Here is a 19888-nt window from a genome sequence, read left to right as displayed (position 1 = left end):
GCTCCAGGGTAAATCCCCATGTCCTCCTTAAACTTCCACCCTTCGATCTGGAGAGGTGCTAAGTCTCCTTTCCCAGGCTGTACCGCACAGCTGGAGTGGAGTTACAGTTGACAAGGTGGTCTGGATTATGGCTGAGGCCGCTTTTCTCATTTTAATCAGCACAGATTTAGTGGGAATTTTCCAAACAGCTAAGGACAGGCTGTTCATTGTTGCAAGGCATGAAAGAGGTTAGGTTAAAACAGTGGCAGAGAAGCCTTAAGGTCACAAGGGGGTGGAGCATAGAAAGCCACAGAAGCCTCAGTGGACAGCTTGGGGGACTTGGAGCCAAGAGGAAGTGTGGTGCAGAGATGGACGGAGGTGGGAGCACAGTTACAGAGGGGGCTTTCCTGGGCCAACCGCAGCGGCAGCTGCTCACGGGGTTTCATGCTGTTGAGGGATGGGAAGCTCTGTCCTGTGAGGGTTCGAAAGCTTTTCCGTGTGGGTAAAGAAAGTCTCCTGCCAGGCTGCCTGTACAGCCAAGGCAGTGCTAGGCTCACTGCAGCTCGCCCGCAGGAATCGGCCTCAGTCACATTCTCCAAGCCTTCGTTTCAAGCCACTGCCCTCACTGTGTAATGCTGAGGGCTGGATAAATGATGATGGAAAAGAAAACGGTGGGAAAGGCTGACTGGAAAGAGGTTCACATTGGTTGTGCACAGAAAGGGCAGGGAGGAAGGACCTCCCTGTATTATGCCCCAGCAGGTACTCTACATTCAAGGGAAAGGTAGGCGCCAGTATGCCCCCCATCCTCAGTCATAGTGCAGTGACTCTGAAGCCGAACTGTGGCAACAGATCCCAGGACTGGGCAGCCCTGTCAACCCACTGTACATCCTGAGCAACCAGAAGGGTACAGGTGCGGCATCAACTGGAGTCTGATTGGATCCACATGTGTCCCGGTCCACACAGCCTAGTTTCTCCTAAGCAGAAGCAAACACTAGGCTCTGGATCCCAAGGCAGTGGGGGTCCCAGTTAGTGCTGAGGGCGTCGCCTCAAGTGCTAAGCGAGCTCACAGCATCTGGCTTCTCAGGAAGTGGGAGAGCTACACATCTGCTGCTGGGAAGCATTATTTCTCAAATAAAACCTTGTTTCTCAGCAACCATCATAGCCCCCAGGGCCACATGTATGGAAGGGGGACTTGCCTTCCCTCACCCCCCAACCTCAGCAAAAAGAAAGAGTTTGGAAGAGGCGAGCTGTGCTGTTCCCCGCCCAGCTGCAGCAACCTCCCGGTTGGACAATATACCCTCTGTCCTCAGCCAGGAGATCCGCCTCTGGAGGCAGCACTGCCCCTCCCCCACCCTTCCTGGTTCCCAGAGCCCAAACCCTCCGCTGAAGTTCCCCTGACCTCTTCCAGCCAGAAGAGCCCACACCCTCAATGCCCTTCTCCTAGAGTCCCCCACCCCAAGGATCTGAACACACTCGGTCACAGACATGGGATCACCCCAGAACATGGAAGGAGAGATTCAGCCTGCCATGCCAAGGTGGGCTGCACTCTGCATAGTTAAGGTAAGAAAACCTGCAGGGAGGGCCAAGGGTGTTTCTTAACTTGCTTCACCTTCACTAATACCATCCTGGTTTTCTCCCTTCTTTCCCCCACTTCCTTTCTAAAGTTCCTTCTGCTCTGAGCTGGAAATCAGGATGCCTGGCTGGCCCCATGGGCCACATTATTTCACCCCCACCAAGCCACCTCCTGTATTTTTCACTCTCAACCTTCCTCATCAGCTTCCCTCCTGCCTCCTTTCCCCACCACCCTCACATTAAGAGCAGGAAGCAAGTCTGAGCTGGAAGTTCAGCTACCCATCTTAGGACTCTTTCCCAATTCCTTGGAACCTCAAAAGTTCCTCTTAGGGGCAGCAAAACCGGCATGAGTCTGAGGCTCTAGCCCTGCCCACTGCTCTAGGATCCAATCAAGTGCCTCTTCTCTGAGTCCCAGTCTCTCCCCTGGTACCTTTAGAGATCAGGACCTACCCCTTTGGCATGCATCCCAGGGCCCAGCTAAAGTCCCTAATGAACTCTGGAAAGGGCAAGATGTTAAAAGAGCTAGCCATAGGCTCCAAAGAAGTGAAAAAGCTTTCATACCTCGGGTGCTTCAATTATAAAATCAAATCTTGCCAAAATACACAGGATGACCTTCAGCCCTGCCCCTTCCCCAGGAGCCTCTGATCCCTGTCGCTCTCCTCAGGTCTTCTCCCAACTCCTGCCTTTCCCCTCCTCCCAGTGCCTCTCTACCTCTTCCCTTCCCAGCTCCACTCCAATCCCCCAGCCCTTCCTCCAGACCCCAGTGACTCCCGCTGCTTTAATTTCTGAAATTGCCTATTGGACAGCAACTCAGTGAAGAGCAGTAAGATCAAGGCTCCCCAGTCTCCACCACACCCACCCCTCCCAAATGCCAGTCTCTGGGGGACCTGTATTGTAACCATTTGCAGGCTTCACAGTCTCTTCCCTGCTGCCGGATTAGAATCAGGTGCTCCAACCCCTGGTAATCAGAACCAGACTTCCCAGTTTTTGCCAGAGGCTAGATGAGCACAGAAAGGACCTGGTTGAGAAATGAGACAGGGAGGGACAGAGGGCCTCAGTGCTGGCAGTACTGGCTGCCTTGAGGAGGCACTGAGCATTAAGCCTGGGCACTGGCTCCTTAGAATCCGCCTGCTACCACCCCACGCCCCTAGTTTTCATCATGGAAAAGCCAGTGGGAGGGTGAGGGAGGGAGTAAGTTTCAGGAAGTGCTCACTGCTAAAGAACATTGGGAATCTTGGGAATGGGAGGAGACTGAGTTTCTACAAAGACATCTCTTCCCTCTACCTTCCCCGCCAGGGTGGTACAAGTCAAACCAGCCCCACAACCCATAGCTCAATTCCAGGAAGTTCCTATCCAGTACCAGATCCAGATACTGCAAAAGAAGTGAATGAGGTTAGACCACAGAATGAACTTCCATGTCCATTGGGAAGCCTGGGACTTGGGTTAAATGTGAGGAAGACTTTCTTCATAAAATTCTCCTAGGGAACGGGAATGACAATCTAGCCCCAAAGCAGGGCGGTAGATGGGCTGACTGGAGCGGCTTAGGAGTGGGGGTGAGGGGTTGAACTTGACGTGAAGGTCCTCAGCTGTGAGTTCCCTGGGGAGAATAGGTGGCACCTGAGAAGTCTCCTGTGATGGGTGCCCCGCAACTTGGGACACAAGTAACACCTGTTGTCTTCGTCTGACGCCGCGGTGGGTAGGTGGCGCTAGCTCCACTAGGCCAGGCGGTGGGTGGCCCCTGATTTGGGGGTCAGGCCCAATCCCAAACACACTTCGGTGAAGGGGCCGAGTGCCTTCTGTAACTATGTCCACCTTTTCTTCTGTCTGGCTCGTAAGTTTTTTCGCCTGTGTCCCTCTGGGTCGGTCTCTCCCCAACTCTGAGATTTTCCTGTCCCTATGTTCTGCGTGTCCATCTCTCTCGAAATCTTTCCCCATTTCTGTCTCCTCCTGTCTCCGAGGGTCTCTGCCAGTCTCTGCATCCCTCGTTCCTCCCAGCTCTTGGGCTCGTGGCTTCGTGAGAAGGTGGGGAGGAGAGGAGGGAGGAGGATGGGGGCGGGGAGCGGGCGGCACGTGGGGATTGGAGCCCGGGAAGGAGGGAAGGAGGGAAGGAGGGAGGAGAGGGCGGGCGCGGGGAGCGGCGAGGGCGAGCGCGGCGCGCCTGTCCCGCCTCCTCCGCCTCCTCCGCGTCCCCTCGGCGCGGGCCCGGGCGGGATGGGCTGGCCCGGGGGCTCCCGCTGCTGCTGCCCCGCCCCGCCGCGCCCCCGCCCCGCCGGGCGCCCCCCGCAGGTGAGTGGCCGCGCCGCGCCGGGCGGGAGGGCGGTGGCCAGTGCGTCACGGCCCGGCGGGCAGTGCCGGGGGCGGTCGCCAGGGGGCGCGGGGCGCGTGCCTGCAGGCTGGGGCCGGGGGCGCCAGGGGTCGGGGGGCTGCGGCGGGAAGGGCAGCTGGAGGCCGAGAAGGTGACCAGGCGGTGGGGCCGGCTCGCGGTCACTCCCCGGCCCAGGCGTCTCGCCTTCGCGCGTTCCGGGCACACGCACCGCCGGCCCTGCGCTGCTCCGTCCCGCCACGCACGCGCGCGCCGCCCCTCGCTGGCCCGGAACCTGGGCGGGAACTGGCGGGAGAGGGTGCGTGGGGGGGCTTTCCTTTTCCACGTCACATCGCGGGAAACTGAGGCTGACCCCACTTCCAGCCCTAGTCCTCGGCCCGGCCCCTCCGGCTTCTACCGTCAGTCCTCCAGATCCCCCTGGGCACACTCGCACACCCCGCCTTCCTTCCCTCTCTCCTTCCTTGGGCCTCAGCCCTCCTCCGCGGCTGGGCTCCCAGCCGCTCATCCAGCCACAGCTATTTCCAGGAAGGGGGAGTGTGGGTGGAGGGGTTTCTCCAAACAAACCCAAGGCTTCGGAGTGAGAGGGGGCCAGGCTGGGGAGAGGCTGACAGGCTCCGGAAAGTCCCAGGAAGGAGGAGGGTGAGGGTCCCAGGGGTCTGGCCGGGCCTTCCCAGGCCTGTCCCAGGGAGCTGCTTTTCCTGTCAGCACCGGCTGAGGGCTCAGAGCTCTCCCATCTCCATCTCACTTAAGAGGTGCTTCACAGGATGGGGAGGGACTCAAAGCCATTCCCCCCTGGCCACATAACACAGGGGCTAGTGAGCCATCCATCCGCAAGGACAACCCAAGAGCGAGGGTCGGAAAATGTTTGGGGCCTGTTGCCAGGTGAGGGCACTTTCAGCCCCTTAGGAAGCAGCAGTAGAAAGAAGTGTGCTAAAGGGGACCTGGTCAGGGTACCTGCAACAGGAGCAGAGACAGGCCACCCCCCACCACCACCACCACACCCCTCCTGCCCTCAGGGACTGGACCAGGCCAGGCCCAGTTGCCCACACTGGCCAGGGGCCTGGAATGTCCTGGGACCCAGCCAGGGCTGGTGGGGTGGGAGTGGGTTGCAGAGCAGTGCCCCTCTCCAGTTACAGGCTACGCATCCCTCTGGCCAGGGTACTCTGGGACAGACTTCCTGACTTGGAAGGAAAATCAGGGCTTCAAAGGAGAAGCTTCAGGCTAGGCCTAGCTCAGACAGGTCGAAGGAAGTACCCTGAGTGGGCACATCCCAGAGGAGGCAGGGTGAGACCAACCTAGACGGGCACAAGGGAGGGAGGGAGCGAGAGGAAAATCTAAGGACCTGGTGGGAGAAGCCAGAGCTGGGGGAGCTGCCAGAGCCCTGGGACATTCAGTAAATACCCTGCAAATGGGGGGGGGGGTGCGGAGCACAATTACACAGTCTCTCAAGCAACTGGACTGCTCGGTGGAGTTGCTGTCCAAGGCTTGGGGCTGAGGACCCCTAGGCTATTAACCCCTTATACTTCTGGAAGATTACTCCCCTCTTTCCAAGGCCCCAATCCACCTCCTTCCCTTGACTCCCGGGACAGGAAGTTGGCCATGTTCCCAGGAGGGAGGCAGGAGGCCCGCAGAGGCGGGTGGAGTATGTGTTGGGAGGGGGGCCTCCTGTCCAGTCCTCGGGCCCTGGGACAGCTGCTGAGGAAGGAGGGCCGAGCTGTGAGAGCCATGAAGGTAGTACTCAGGCTTGGGGGGCCTGGGGGGGTGGTTAGATAGGCTCAGCCCAAGGGTCTGGGGCGGAGGGCCTAAGTGGCAGGGCTCAAGAGGATCTAGAGACCAGAGAGGTCTGCTGAAATGAGCCAGGAAATAGGTGAGTGGAGGACTGTGTCAGGAGCAGAGCAGCTGGGGAGCTCTCAGGAGATGGGCCTCAAATGCCTAGTGCTGGGGCGGGAGAATGGATCACTCCTGTGGGCAGAGCAGTCTCTGGCTGGAATGTGGCCTTCCAGTGCGGGTGGTGGGGGCAGGGGGGCAAAGCATGTTGTCCTTTTCCTACTTCTTCGCTACCAGTGAAACTGAGGCAGGAAGCTGCCCCTCAGTCCCATTTTCCCTGACCCTCAGGATGCACTCCAGATCCTGGGCTGGGCTGGGGTAGTGATTCCCAGCTCTCCCTCCCTCCCTCAGAACTCCCCAGAGAGCCTGGGAGGCTGGCCTGGCAGGACGCGGTGTTCCCCACTGGCCCTTGAGCCCTGCACTGAGACCTAAATTCCCACCCCGCCCCTGCCCCGCCCCACCGGGGGCTGGATCTCAGGATCCCACAGATCCCTCGATAGGGTCTATCCCTGGACATGGGGCAGCTCCAGAGCAGGGTCGGGTTGGGGGCAAAAGATCCTGGGCTGACACTCCCAGCAGGGTAGATCCTGGGAATCTGATCTCCTGGCCTCCCCCACATCCTCCCCCCCCCCACTTCCTGGAGCAACGACCTGCCCCCTTCCCGCCTGCACTCCCCTCCACTTCCAGGGCTGGGCTTCTCACACCAGCCAGACAGCCTACTCTCCACCCAGGGGAAGCGGCTGCCTCCGCCAAGCCGCTTCCAGGAAGCCCCGGGCCAGGCCCCAGCATTGTTTGGGCCCCCCAGCCGGCACCCCAGGCAGCCGGACACCATGAAGTCCAGCGGCCCCGTGGAGAGGCTGCTCAGAGCCCTGGGGAGGAGGGACAGCAGCCGGGCCACCAGCAGGGTAGGAGTGCCCGTTGGCTGGGCAGAAGAGGGGCAGGGGTGGAGGTGTGGGCAGCGGGGGAGGGGGCCAGCACTCAGGCCAGACCCTCTTCCCAATTTCAGCTTCCTCAGTCTTCTCCCCTTGTCCCACGTCCCCTCGTTACTTTACCACTTTGGGGTGGCCAGGGCTGTGGCCTGAGTGGCAGAAGTTTGGGTTAAAGCAGAACCTGGTGTCCCGTTTGGCTCCCCTGTCACATTCCCTGCCCTAGCCCTGGCCAGCCCTGCATCCAGGCAGCTCTGCATCATTGTAGGATGTTTTTGGGTACTATTTTGGAGACCCAGAGAGGGCTTCCCTGGGCTGAGAAGTTTGTGGGAAATGGGGGAGGGGTGGTAATGGAAGGGAGGGAGGTTGCCAGGTCTCAGGAGTGCTTTAGACACGGGCGGGGTGGCTGCTTTCCAGTGACATCATCTGTGTGTGCCATTAATGCCAAAATGCACCCAAATCTCCTAGTGGGTCTGGCAAAGTTGGTCCAGCCCAGGAGAATTCAGGTTATGTTTAATCCAGCTGCTTCAGGGACAGCCAAGAGACCCAGGCTGGGGGCCCTGCAGGCCTCATCACTGCTTTTCCCCACAATTTCTCAGCCTTACCCCAAGAGAAGCCTCTCAGGGCTACATGAGACAATACTATAGGGGCAGGAGGCAGGAACTGGAACACGGGAGGAGGAGAAAAATGGGTAGAAGAGAGGAGGCAGGGAGACAAATGGTCTCCAGAAATAGGATGGGAGGAATGGGACTGAGGTAGGCTTGAGCCACAGAGGGCATCTCAGCCTCCTTGCTCACTGCACTCTCAGAGGGAGGTTGGGGGAAGGGCCCAGGAGCATCTGGTCCACCCTCTCCCCCATTCAATGCTGGAATCCCACTTGAACCTCCTCAAGTGACGGGGTGCTTACTACATCCCGGAGCAGTAAGGCAACTAAATATTTCCCCCATGTCATGCCTTTCCCTCCAGCATCACCGCCCCCTCCTTACACAATTGCTGCCTGCCGCCTGGGTGCACAATGAGTAAACATGTTGTTCTGACAGTGGGGGGAGGAGGGAGTGTCAGCTGCCTGGAGCACGGAGACAGCAGGAGCCAGGGGAGCAGGCCTGGCCCAGGCCCCTCCTGCTGCCGGGTCAGTCTGGGTGCTGCATGACTGACACACTTCATTCTGGTCTGGACCCCCTCCTTGCTCACTCTTCACGGGGACCTCCAGCTGGGGAGGGCAAGATGGGAGGAGAAACAGGTGGGTGGCCTTCCTAGAGGAGTCAGAGAGCACTGCCCCGGCCAGGACAGAAGCTCTAGGGCTTGGATGGCAGTGACCACAGGGGTAATCACACTCCAGGGCCACGTGAGGGGCCCTTGGGGAGGAGCTGACCCAGCCAGGGTACGGCAAGGGTCAGGTTCCATGCACTGTTGAGGACAGGCCCTACAACTGCCCGGAAACAGCTGTGGCCAAGTGCATCCTATGAGTTTGGGAGCTTTATCAGGATGGAGAGAGAGAAACCACCCAGTGCTCAGACCCCGGCCCAGTCCTGGAGATGGACCCGCTGGGAACTGACACCTCTGTCTGTCTGTCCCTCCACCCCCAGCCTAGGAAAGCTGAGCCACACAGCTTCCGGGAGAAGGTTTTCCGGAAGAAACCGCCAGTCTGTGCAGTTTGTAAGGTGACCATCGATGGGACAGGCATCTCATGCCGAGGTGAGGGACCCTATGCTGTGACTCTGAGAGCGAAGCCCAGTGCCAGCAGGCAAACTGCAGAACAGAAACTGTACTGCATGTGCTGCCCCTGGACTGGGCAACATAGGAGCCGAGAGGAACTGCCTCCCCTCCAAACAGCCCTTGCTCCCCAAGACATGCACCCCCAGCAGCCCAGGAGACCCAGGACTCCCCATCACCTTCCCACGTGACCTGTGACTAGGGCTTCCCTCCCTCCCTTCCCCGTCACCCCTACGCACCCTAGAACATTACCCCGGCTCCCCTGCTCCTGGCCTGAGCAGTAGTGCATCACTGCTATGTGCTTCCCTTGAACTCTGCCTCTGCTCCCCCACTCCAGCCAGCTCAGTACAGCTGGAGTCCCAGAAGTCCCAGGGTCTAGTTCCAGGGCCTGGGGAGATGGGAGAGGGCCATCCCTTCCACTGCCCTGGTAGGCCCCTGCTAACTTCTCTCTTCCCCTCCAATCCCCCTCTAGTCTGCAAGGTGGCAACACACAGAAAATGTGAAGCAAAGGTGGGTACCTGATGGGCAGAGGGAAACTGGGGTCCCTTCCTCCCCTGAAACAGGCTTCTCCAGCCAGCTGGCATCAACCCTTCACCCTTCTCATCGTTGGGGAACCCCTGCTGGGGTGGGAGAGGGTGCTGTTCTGGGCCCTTTAAGAACCACCCTGCTCCACCCCCTGGAGGCCTGGCCCAGGCGGGTGGACAGCGAGACAGCGTTTGTCTTGGTGCTGTGCCCAGGCTGCAGCTGGCGAAAGGATGGGGGGTGGGGAAGAGGAGGAGAATGAGGAGGAGGAAGGGTGGGGTGGGTGGGTGGGGGAGTAGGATTTCAGAGACTGGGCAGCCGGATGGGCTGTGCCTTCCCTCTGGGGAAGGGTCCTCGGGATGCCTGAGCGGGTCTTGTCCTGGGCCCTGGAAAGGCTGGGCAGAAGGTGCAAGGTGTAGATAGCACTCACTGTCTACTGGGGACCTGAGACGGCATCCCTGGGGAGGTGCCCTGGTCCTCCTCCTGCGGGGCGGAGGGTCCCAGGCCTCTGGAGCTGGCTTGGGGGAGCTGTGTGCCCAAGGGCGGGGTCTCCCGGTGAAAGAGGCCAGTGTCCGTCCCTGGCCGGGGCCTGCCTGCATGGCTCTATATATAACTCCTGCCCTGCAGCTGGATGAATGGGGGTCTGTGTGGGCAGGGGGCTGGGAGCCAAGAGCAACAAGTGGGGGGCCCGGCGGTGGGGGACCGAGAGGCCAGAGGGGAGGCTCCCTTAAATAGAGGAACCTCGGCTGCAGCCTTCACCCTCTGCTAACAGCCCCTCCACCTTCTTGCTGAAGCTGAGGGATGGCCCCTTCCTTAAGCCCGGGAGAGCCCATTTCACCAGCATCTTAGCCTCTCATTTGAGTCTCCTTCTAGGTGACTTCGTCCTGTCAGTCCTTGCCTCCCGCGGAGCTGGTGAGTGTGTTCTGGGGTGGGGTTGGGGAGGCAAGGAACCTGGCTTCAGTGTCCAGAGGTCTGGTAGCCACAGAGAGGGCCCCCAGGAGGTTACCTTGAATGGACTGCTGTGGACAGTGGTCATATTGAGGCAGTGGAAAAAATTTTGAGCCCTCTGCTCTTGTCCTCTTGAGCCTGCTGGGGGCTAGGACTCGTCCCTCTCCTCCTGCCCAGTACAGCCCTCACAGGGACACGGGCAAGCCTGCCCCACTGCTCCCCTGCCTAGACTAGTCCTTGCTCCTTTCCTAACCACTCCCTTTTCCTCTCCTATCTCCCTCTAGCGGAGAAACACGGCCCCTGTGAGGCGCATAGAGCACCTGGTAAGGGGATGCTGGAGTGGGAGGGGGGCGGCGGCCGAAGCAGATAGCGCTGGGAATAAGGATCTAGGTTTCTTCTGAGGACAAAAGTTCATGGAACTCTGGAGTGGGGAGCCTAGAGTGAGGCACACACAAAGACGTGCATCATCTCATCTCATCCACCAGGGATCTACCAAGTCTTTGAACCACTCAAAGCAGCGCAGCACTTTGCCCAGGTGAGAGGTGCAGGGTGTGACCCCACATCTCATCAGCCCATGGTAGTGCCCCCAGCAAAGCTCTCCAGGACAGCTCCACGCACCTAAGCAGTGCCACCCACCCTCAGGACCCAGGAGGCCTCACCTGTAGTCGGCCAGATACCCTTCCGTCACACCAGCCTCCTGCGCCCACCCTTTCTCCTCTCTCCCCTCCTTCCCTTCTTTCCTCTCCCCTCAACCCCCACCCCCGTTCTTAGGCAGGCTTTGCCCCCTCCCCAGGAGCTTCAGCCTGGACCCGCTCATGGAGCGTCGCTGGGACTTGGACCTCACCTACGTGACAGAACGGATCCTGGCCGCCGCTTTCCCCGCGCGGCCGGATGAGCAGCGACACCGGGGCCACCTGCGCGAGCTGGCTCACGTGCTGCAATCCAAACACCGCGACAAGTACCTGGTGAGGGGCGGGGGCTGCCGCATTCAGCCAATGAGAGGGCTGGGAGGTCCAGATGGGCCAGGCTGCTCCCTGACGTCACACCTGCGGGGCGGGGCCCGAGTGGGCGGGGCCCAGGGTGCAGCCAAAGCAAACCTGGAACGCAGACGACTGACCGGCCTGTCAAAGCTAGTCTGGGCCTTGGTGACCTCCTCATTTTGGAGAAAGACCCTTACTTAAGGTCACAGCGGGAGCCAGGGGTCGCTTTCTCCTAACACCCCCGCTTTATTTGCAGCTCTTCAACCTTTCAGAGAAAAGACATGACCTGACCCGCCTAAACCCCAAGGTAGGAGGGCATTAAAACCATTAAACAGAGCCTCCCCCAGCCTCGTTATTAATAGTAGCAGTTGGCATCTACTTCTCTCTGAAGCACTTTCCCGTATGACATGTCACTTGGAACACCCCAAAGATTGGTATCAACCCACTGCCTGGGTGACGAAGGTGTTAAGGCTGTCATGGACAATCAACAGGCACTTGACCTTGTCGTCAGGCCCCTACACCCTGTCCCTCTTCCACCCCTGCCCACCTCTTTGGTGACCACCAGCCCCAGTTCCACCCCTGCACCCCTCAGGTCCAGGACTTCGGCTGGCCTGAGCTGCATGCGCCCCCGCTGGACAAGCTGTGCTCCATCTGCAAAGCCATGGAGACGTGGCTCAGTGCCGACCCGCAGCATGTAGTCGTACTGTACTGCAAGGTGGGCTGGGATCCTGGGTTTGCAGGGCTGGGGTGCCCTCAGTCTGGGGCCCCAGCAGGCCCTCCATCCCTGTCTCTTTGTCCTCAGGGGAGCAAGGGCAAGCTTGGGGTCATCGTCTCTGCCTACATGCACTACAGCAAGATCTCTGCAGGGTGAGGCGCCCCAGCTCCAGAGTGCCCCTTTCCAATGACCTTTCTTCCAGCTGCCCCGTGATGAGCCCATCTCCTCTGAAGCCCACCTTGGTGTTCAGAGTGTCATTTACTCTAAACTTGACCTCTCCATCTCCTTTTTCTCACTTATGCTTTACCACAGTTCTCAGCAGATGGTCTATATGGGTGTCCTAGGGCTGCTGTAACAAAGTGCCACAAACTATGTGGCTTAAGACAGCAGAAATGGGGGAGAGGGTATAGCTCCGTGGTAGAGTGCATGCTTAGCATGCATGAGGTCCTGGGTTCAATCCCCTGTACCTCCTCTAAAAATAAATAAATAAATAAATAAATCTAGCCACCCCTCACCATAAATAAAATTTTTAAAAAGACAGTAGAAATGTAATGTCTCAGTTCTAGAGGCTAGAAGTCTAGGACTGAGGTGTTAGCAGGGCCACACTCCCACCGAGACCCTGGGTAGAGTCCTTCCCAGCTTCTTCCCAGCTCCTGGTGGTGGCCAGCAATCCTTGGTGCTCCTTGGCTTGTAGATGCATCACTCCCATCTCTGCCTCCGTCATCACCTGGCCTTCTTCTGTGTGTCTGTGTGTCTGTGTGTCTGTCTCTCTTCTCTTCTTCTAAGGACACCACTCATATTGGATTAAGGGCTCACCCTACTCCAGTATAACATCCTAACTTATTACATCTGCAGCGGCCCTATTTCCAAATAAGGTCACATTCTGAGGTACATATCTTTTTTTGGGGGGGGGACACAATTCAACCCATAACATGGTCTTACTGTCCCATTTTACAGAGGAGGAAACTAAAACTCAGGGAACAATTGCCTGAGGTCCAACAACTAGTAAAGTGACTGTAGGTGGGGTGTCTAGTTCTCTTTGCCACCACTCTGGGCTTCCTCTAGACTTGGGGGCATCACACCTCTCTTCCCTCCCCTGGGGCTTAGACATGGGAGACCAGGATGGAGACCAGCCCCTAAGCCCCCACACCGGCCCCGCTCTCCCCAGGGCAGACCAGGCGCTGGCTACTCTTACCATGCGGAAGTTCTGTGAGGACAAGGTGGCCGCGGAGCTGCAGCCCTCCCAGCGCCGGTGAGCAGCCTGGGTGGGGGATGGGCTAGAGAAGCAGCTCCCTTCTGGCTACCAAGGCCAAGGTTCTGGCATTCATGCAGCACACCTTAATGGGGCATTCACTTTGTGCCAGAGATTTTGCCAAGTGCTGAGAATGCAAAACCAACAAGATCCCTGCTCTTGTGGGGCTTATTTACATACCAGTGGGGTCGAAGGCAATAAATCTGTGAATAAATAGACAAGATCATTTTGGATAATGACAAGTGCTATGCAGAAAATATAGCTGAGTCTTGTGATAAAGAGAGACTTGCAGGACAGTCAGATCCCACCTCTATAGCGTGAGGCAAAGATCTGGGGGAAGAGCAGTCTAGGCCGAGGGAACAGCAAGTACAAAACCTTGCTGACACAGCAAGAAGGATTGAGGTTAGATGCAAGGAAGAACTTTCTGGTGAGCTGGAAGTTGGGAGGGAAGTGCTGAGGAGAAGGTGGGTGGGGTGGGGTGGAGCTGAAATGGCACAAGAGGATCTCCAGAAGAAGGGGCTTATGTTTTCCTTGACCAGGTACATCAGCTACTTCAGTGGTCTGCTGTCCGGCTCCATCAGAATGAACAGCAGCCCTCTCTTCCTGCACTATGTGCTCGTGCCCATGCTGCCAGCCTTTGAACCTGGCACAGGTGCGTCCGTCTGGGATATATTCCATGGGAATGATCTCCCGAACCCCCTCCACTTGGCACCCCTCACCCACCTTCTCCTTCTTGCCTCTCCAGGCTTCCAGCCCTTCCTCAAGATCTACCAGTCCATGCAGCTTGTCTACACATCAGGAATCTAGTGAGTGCTCTGTTCCCAGGCCCCCGTTTCTCCAGCCTCCCCAGACACCTGGGCCTCTAGCTCCAGCCACTGCACCCGAAAACTAATACCATCACAGAATCCATTTTACAGACAGGGGAGCTGATGCTTACAGGTCTCTCACTAAGGCAGGGCTCGATCTCCAATCTCCCAGCTCCCTCCTGACTCCTCACAGCCACCCCTGTACCTGGATGCCTTGATTCAGCTCTGCCTTCTCTCTCTTCCCCAGTCATGTTGCAGGCCCAGGTCCCCAGCAGCTTTGCATTAGCCTGGAGCCAGCCCTCCTCCTGAAAGGCGATGTCATGGTGAGGGGATCTTGGTGACAGGGAGAGTCCTGGGGGTGGGGCAGGGGATGTAACCTGCCAGCTGCACGGTCTCTGGGAAACCATGGATTCAAGGCAGATTGGAGGCCAAAAGGGACATCCCCTTGATGGGGAGGTCACCTTGAGGTTGAGGCCAGGCAGAGCCATGACCAGATAGTCCCCCCAAGGTGGACGCACAGAGGAGATGTAAGTGGACATGAGGGCCTGAAGTCCAGTCTCCCTCCCCTTACCTAGGTGACATGCTATCACAAGGCTAGCCGGGGGACAGACCGGACCCTCGTGTTCCGAGTCCAGTTCCACACATGCACCATCCATGGACCACGGCTCGCCTTCCCCAAGGATCAGCTGGACGAGGCCTGGACTGGTAAGTAGGAGACAAGTGGTGTGGGGGCTGGAGTCCGGGTGAGGGCAGGCAGGCGGGTGAGGGCAGGCAGGCGGGTGAGGGCAGGCAGGCGGGGGCCTGGCTCCTCACCGTCCACTCCCCACAGACGAGAGGTTCCCCTTCCAAGCATCCGTGGAGTTTGTCTTCTCCTCCAGCCCAGAGAAGATCAAAGGTAAGAGCCCCATCTTGAGGGGGTTGGCTGAAGGTCATGTCTCCCTGCTCCTCACCCCTCACCCTCGGGCGCCGTTCCACAGGCAGCACCCCACGGAATGACCCCTCAGTCTCTGTTGACTACAACACTGCGGAGCCCGCTGTGCGCTGGGACTCCTATGAGAACTTCAACCAGCACCATGAGGACAGCGTGGACGGTGTGTGGGGCATACCTGGGGGTGGCTGGAGGTTTGGTTTTTGGGGGGCATACTCCTTCCTCCCCAGGCAGATCCCCCTCCCAGGAGACATCCCCTGAGCTGGAGTCTCCAGCACTGTCCCCTCATTTAACACACTTCATCTCTCTCCCTTTTTTGTCCGTTTGACCGCCCTCCCTCCCTGATCCTCTCCCCGCTCAGACTCCCCCACCCATACCCTGGGACCCCTGGATGGCAGTCCATATGCCCAGGTGCAGCGGGCCCCCCGCCAGGCTCTGCCGGCACCCTCTCCGGAACCACCTCCACCCCCGCTGCTCTCTGTCAGCAGCGACTCTGGCCACTCATCCACGCTGACCACGGAGCCGGCCACCGAGTCCCCTGGCCGGCCGCCCCCGACGGCTGCTGAACGGCAGGAGCTCGATCGCCTCCTGGGAGGCTGCGGAGTGGCCAGTGGGGGCCGGGGAGCTGGGCGCGAGACGGCCATCCTCGATGACGAAGAGCAGCCCCCCGCGGGTGGAGGCCCCCACCTCGGAATGTACGCAGGCCACAGACCTGGCCTTAGCCGCCACTGCTCCTGCCGCCAGGGCTACCGGGAACCCTGCGGGGTCCCCAATGGGGGCTACTATCGGCCAGAGGGAACTCTGGAGAGGCGGCGGCTGGCCTATGCAGGCTATGAGGGCCCCCCCCAGGGCTATGCTGAGGCCTCTGTGGAGAAGAGGCGCCTCTGCCGATCGCTGTCCGAGGGGCCCTACCCCTACCCACCTGAGCTGGGGAAACCGGCCAACGGGGACTTTGGCTACCGCTCCCCAGGCTACCGGGAGGTGGTGATCCTGGAGGACCCCGGGCTGCCTGCCCTGTGCTCATGCCCTGCTTGCGAGGAGAAGCTGGCAGTGCCCACAGCAGCCCTCTATGGGCTGCGGCTGGAGAGGGAGGCTGGAGAGGGGTGGGCGACTGAGGCTGGCAAGCCTCTCTTACACCCGGTGCGGCCTGGGCACCCACTGCCCCTGCTGGTGCCTGCCTGCGGGCATCACCATGCCCCGATGCCTGACTACAGCTGCCTGAAGCCACCCAAAGCAGGCGAGGAAGGGCATGAGGGCTGCTCCTACACCATGTGCCCTGAAGGCAGGTATGGGCATCCAGGGTACCCTGCCCTGGTGACATACGGCTATGGAGGAGCAGTTCCCAGTTACTGCCCAGCCTACGGCCGGGTGCCTCACAGCTGCGGGTCTCCAGGCGAGGGCAGAGGGTATCCCAGCTCCGGTGCCCACTCCCCACGGGCTGGCTCCATTTCCCCGGGCAGCCCGCCCTACCCCCAATCCAGGAAGCTGAGCTACGAGATCCCTGCAGAGGAGGGAGGGAACAGGTATCCGCTGCCCGGGCATCTGGCCCCAGCAGGACCCTTGGCATCTGCAGGTGAGGGCGCTGGGGTTGGGGGTGCCCAGGGCAGAGGAGGGTTCTGGAAGATGGTGGGGAAGGCACAGGGGTAAAGAGCTAAGCCAGACAGAAGAGACTCTTCCTGGCTCACAGCCCTTCTCACTTTCCCTGCAGAGTCGCCTGAGCCAGTGTCCTGGAGGGAGGGCCCCAGCGGACACAGCACCCTGCCTCGGTCTCCCCGAGATGCCCAGGGCAGTGCCTCTTCTGAGTTGTCTGGTCCCTCCACGCCCCTGCACACCAGCAGCCCAGTCCAGGGCAAGGAGAGGTACGCCGTGGGGCTGGGCTGCTCAGACACCTCTTCGTCTGAGCAGACACTGAAGGCTGGGGGTGGGGGGCAGCTCACCCAGGGCCCTGTGTCCCTACTAACCACCCTCCCTCCCACCCTACAGCACCCGACGGCAGGACACCCAGTCCCCGACCTTGGCGCCCACTCAGAGACTGAGTCCTGGTGAGGCCATGCCATCTGTTTCCCAGGGAGGCACTGAAAAGGCTCCAGAGCTGCCGGCAAGAAGTGGGCCTGAGCCTCCAGCCCCTGGCCCCTTCTTGCCAGCCTCCCCACCCAGCTCACCTAACGACTGGCCTCAAGAGAAAAGCCCAGGGTGCCACTCGGACAGTGCCAGTCCAAGGGGCTCTGTGCCCACCACACTGCCCGGCCTCCGCCATGCCCCTTGGCAGGGACTTCGAGACCCCCCAGACAGCCCGGATGGGTCCCCACTCACTCCAGTGCCTACCCAGATGCCCTGGCTTGTGGCCAGCCCAGAGCCACCTCAGAGCTCACCTACACCTGCCTTCCCACTGGCTGCATCTTATGACATCAATGGCCCCACCCAGCCCCCACTTCCCGAGAAACGCCACCTGTTGGGGCCTGGGCAACAGCCAGGACCCTGGGGCCCAGAGCAGGCATCACCACCAGCCAGAGGCACCAGTCACCATGTCACCTTTGCACCTCTGCTCCTGGATAATGCCCCCCAACCCCCAGGTATAAAGGCCTTCAGGGGGTGGGGCCACTTCAGGAGAACCCTATCTCACAGGGAGGGGCATGGCCTGGAAACCGGGGAGCCCCAGGGCCAAGCTCAGTCCCTCACTGTCCTAGAGCCCCCTATGCAAGAGAGCCAGAGCAACGTCAAGTTTGTCCAGGATACGTCCAAGTTCTGGTACAAACCACACCTGTCCCGTGACCAAGGTGAGAAGCCAGCCTGCCCCTGCATGCCCTCCAGGGCTCTGTCTCAGCTTTGGAGTCCATCCTTCCCTGTCTTCAGCGGGTCCACTCTGGGCTGAGCCTCTCTCTAGCAGCTGATTCTGGGCTTCTGGCCCAAGGTCTAATGCTGTCAATGCGCTGTTAACCCCCCAGCAGCATCCCAGGTGCTGGCACCACCTCTGTTAGGGCCAGAGGCCTGGGGAGTTTGGGTAGCAGAGTGGAGGGGCTACCTGGGGCTCAGTCAGCCGCTGTGAAAACTTCTCCCGCCTCCCCCAGCCATCGCCCTGCTGAAGGACAAGGACCCTGGGGCTTTCCTGATCAGGGACAGTCATTCATTCCAAGGAGCCTATGGACTGGCTCTCAAGGTGGCTACACCCCCACCCAGCGCCCAGCCCTGGAAAGGTACAGAATGGCCGAACCTGAGGGAGAAAGGGAGGAGGTGGGAGGGGTCCCAGAGGCAAGACAAGGTGGGGTCACTTCTTAGTGGGGAGAGGCAGGAAGTGACCTTTCCTGCTCTGGGAAGAATCCCAGCAGGGGAGAAGCAGAACCTGGAATCTGATAAAGCCTTTCTCCCTCAGGGGATCCCTTGGAACAGCTGGTCCGCCATTTTCTCATTGAGACTGGGCCCAAGGGGGTGAAGATCAAGGGCTGCCCAAGCGAGCCCTACTTTGGTGAGAAGCAGGGGCTGGGAAGACTGCGTCGGGTTGGTTCAGGGAGGCCAAGGGGTGTCAGGAGGGAGGAGTAGACTAGGGGTATCTGTGGGCGCCTCAGTTATCCTCTTGCCTCTCCCCTGCAGGCAGCCTCTCGGCCCTGGTCTCCCAGCACTCCATCTCCCCGCTGTCCCTGCCCTGCTGCCTGCGCATTCCCAGCAAAGGTGGGTGTCTTATCATCTGCCCACGCACCTCTCCCCACCCACTGCAGCCAAAGGCAGAATCTCCAGGGCCTGGCTCCCCGCCTGCCTCCCTTCCCTCGGGACGGCAGAGGGCGCTCTCCAGCTCCCAGGAAATGCCCCTGCCCGCTGCTCACTCTCATCTCCCTTAGATCCTCTGGAGGCGGCCCCGGAGGCCCCAGTGCCCAGCAACATGAGCACAGCGGCAGACCTCCTGCGTCAGGGCGCCGGTACGGGCCTCTCCCTCCCTCCCTCCCCCTGGGCACCAAGGAGGGCATTGCTGACACAGGCACAGGGCACTGAAGGGCCTTGAGGTGGGTGGGCCCTGGCAGAGGCATCTGGGGAGCCCTGTACTGGGGGGGTGCTCCATGGGGAGGGACCTGTTAGGATGCGGATTCTTGAGCCTCCATCCAGTATCTCCGACTGGGGCAGTCACAGAATCTGCCTTTTTAAGCCCCCTCCTCGCCCCCACAGCCTGCAGCGTACTCTACCTGACCTCAGTCGAGACTGAATCACTGACGGGCCCCCAGGCAGTGGCACGGGCCAGCTCCGCAGCTCTGAGCTGCAGCCCACGCCCGACACCTGCCGTTGTCCACTTCAAGGTCTCAGCCCAGGGCATCACGCTGACGGACAACCAAAGGAAGTATGTGTGCCTGGCCCCTGGGAACCCTAGGCGTGGGCTCGGGGGCCCTCGTTTCTGGGTGTGACCTTCCCCACCCTCCTCCTCACAGGCTCTTCTTTCGCCGCCATTATCCAGTGAACAGCATCACCTTCTCCAGCACTGACCCTCAGGACCGGAGGTGACCCTCCCTCCCAGCCCTTTCGCCCCACAGTCCCCAGCCCAGCTCCTCCTTCAGTAGCTACTTCCCGGGGCCATTCCTTCACAGTTCTTCTCCTCCTTCTGCAGATGGACCAACCCTGATGGGACCACCTCCAAGTAAGTCTCCCGGGACTGCGGTCTCCCCTGCCCAGCTTGGCGTCCAGGCGCCTCCTTCCTCCCCAGTCCTGGCATTGCAGCCCCTGGGGTGATGCTGAGCCCCTCCCTGCTGTGCCTGTGTACCCCTAGGATCTTTGGTTTCGTGGCCAAGAAGCCAGGAAGCCCCTGGGAGAATGTGTGTCACCTCTTCGCAGAGCTTGACCCAGACCAGCCTGCAGGTGCCATCGTCACCTTCATCACCAAAGTTCTACTGGGCCAGAGAAAATGAAGGAAGGCCACCAGCTCCGAGCCCACGTTGACACTGCACCCCTCGCAGCACCCTACAGCCCTCACTTCCCTGGACCCAGGAGACCCAGGAGCCGGCCTCTCCCCTAGGAATGGGGAGCAGACATCGGCTTGGGACGCTGCCCTCCTTCCCTGCCCCCAGCCTTCTAAGCCAAGTGGACGGGCCCATGAGATGACCTTGCACGTGAGCAGATGGCAGAGATGGGTGTGTGAAGGGTGAGGAGGCATCAGCAGTGCAGCCCTGGAGGGGATCAGGACAGCCCCACCTGCACAAGAACATCAGCCCTGGAGGGGAGACAGGCCTTGCCAGCTCCACGCGGCTGCAGGTCCCAGCATGGCGGGGAGAGGGGTGGGGAGCAAGGCACTCCCTGCTCTGCCTCCCCTCTGAGCAGAGAGATCAGAGTGGGATCACATGAAAAGGGGGGAAAAAAGAGTCTATTTTTGTCTAATAAAGAGTTTCTATAACATTTAGTCATCACTGGAGTCATGCCTTG

At 59.9% G+C, this 19888-nt stretch overlaps 1 protein-coding gene across 4 annotated transcripts; it reads left to right on the top strand.

The window, feature by feature from the left end:
* Positions 1-1355: 1355 nt before the first annotated feature.
* On the top strand, positions 1356-19865 carry TNS2 (tensin 2). 4 transcript variants are annotated; one of them, XM_072972741.1, is made up of 29 exons: positions 1356-1539; positions 8214-8322; positions 8813-8850; positions 9736-9774; positions 10095-10133; positions 10296-10345; positions 10604-10775; positions 11047-11097; positions 11383-11505; positions 11593-11657; positions 12674-12757; positions 13297-13409; positions 13503-13563; positions 13811-13886; positions 14139-14268; positions 14393-14458; positions 14541-14654; positions 14853-16064; positions 16200-16350; positions 16475-17064; positions 17179-17268; positions 17560-17685; positions 17862-17954; positions 18080-18157; positions 18325-18402; positions 18647-18815; positions 18904-18972; positions 19080-19109; positions 19239-19865. In XM_072972741.1, exons 1-29 carry the CDS (start codon positions 1465-1467, stop codon positions 19375-19377), a joined length of 4230 nt encoding a protein of 1409 aa, XP_072828842.1. In that variant the 5' UTR covers positions 1356-1464; the 3' UTR covers positions 19378-19865. The 4 variants fall into 4 exon arrangements, with proteins under 4 accessions (XP_072828842.1, XP_072828841.1, XP_006203094.2 ...); XM_072972740.1 differs by lacking the exon at positions 1356-1539 and adding an exon at positions 3695-3837; XM_006203032.4 differs by lacking the exon at positions 1356-1539 and adding an exon at positions 5545-5605.
* Positions 19866-19888: the final 23 nt, after the last annotated feature.

Source organism: Vicugna pacos, chromosome 12 (assembly GCF_048564905.1).
Source record: "Vicugna pacos chromosome 12, VicPac4, whole genome shotgun sequence".
NCBI lineage: Eukaryota > Metazoa > Chordata > Mammalia > Artiodactyla > Camelidae > Vicugna > Vicugna pacos.
This window is presented reverse-complemented; position numbering and strand designations above follow the sequence as displayed.

What these genes read in the sequence shown, in the direction of transcription:
- TNS2 (XM_072972741.1), top strand. Translation starts at nt 1,465, where the DNA reads ATGGGATCACCCCAGAACATGGAAGGAGAGATTCAGCCTGCCATGCCA. An exon ending in ACAGAAAATGTGAAGCAAAG is followed by an intron (nt 8,851 to 9,735) that starts GTGGGTACCTGA and finishes GTCTCCTTCTAG; the next exon opens with GTGACTTCGTCCTGTCAGTC. An exon ending in TCCTGAAAGGCGATGTCATG is followed by an intron (nt 13,887 to 14,138) that starts GTGAGGGGATCT and finishes CCCCTTACCTAG; the next exon opens with GTGACATGCTATCACAAGGC.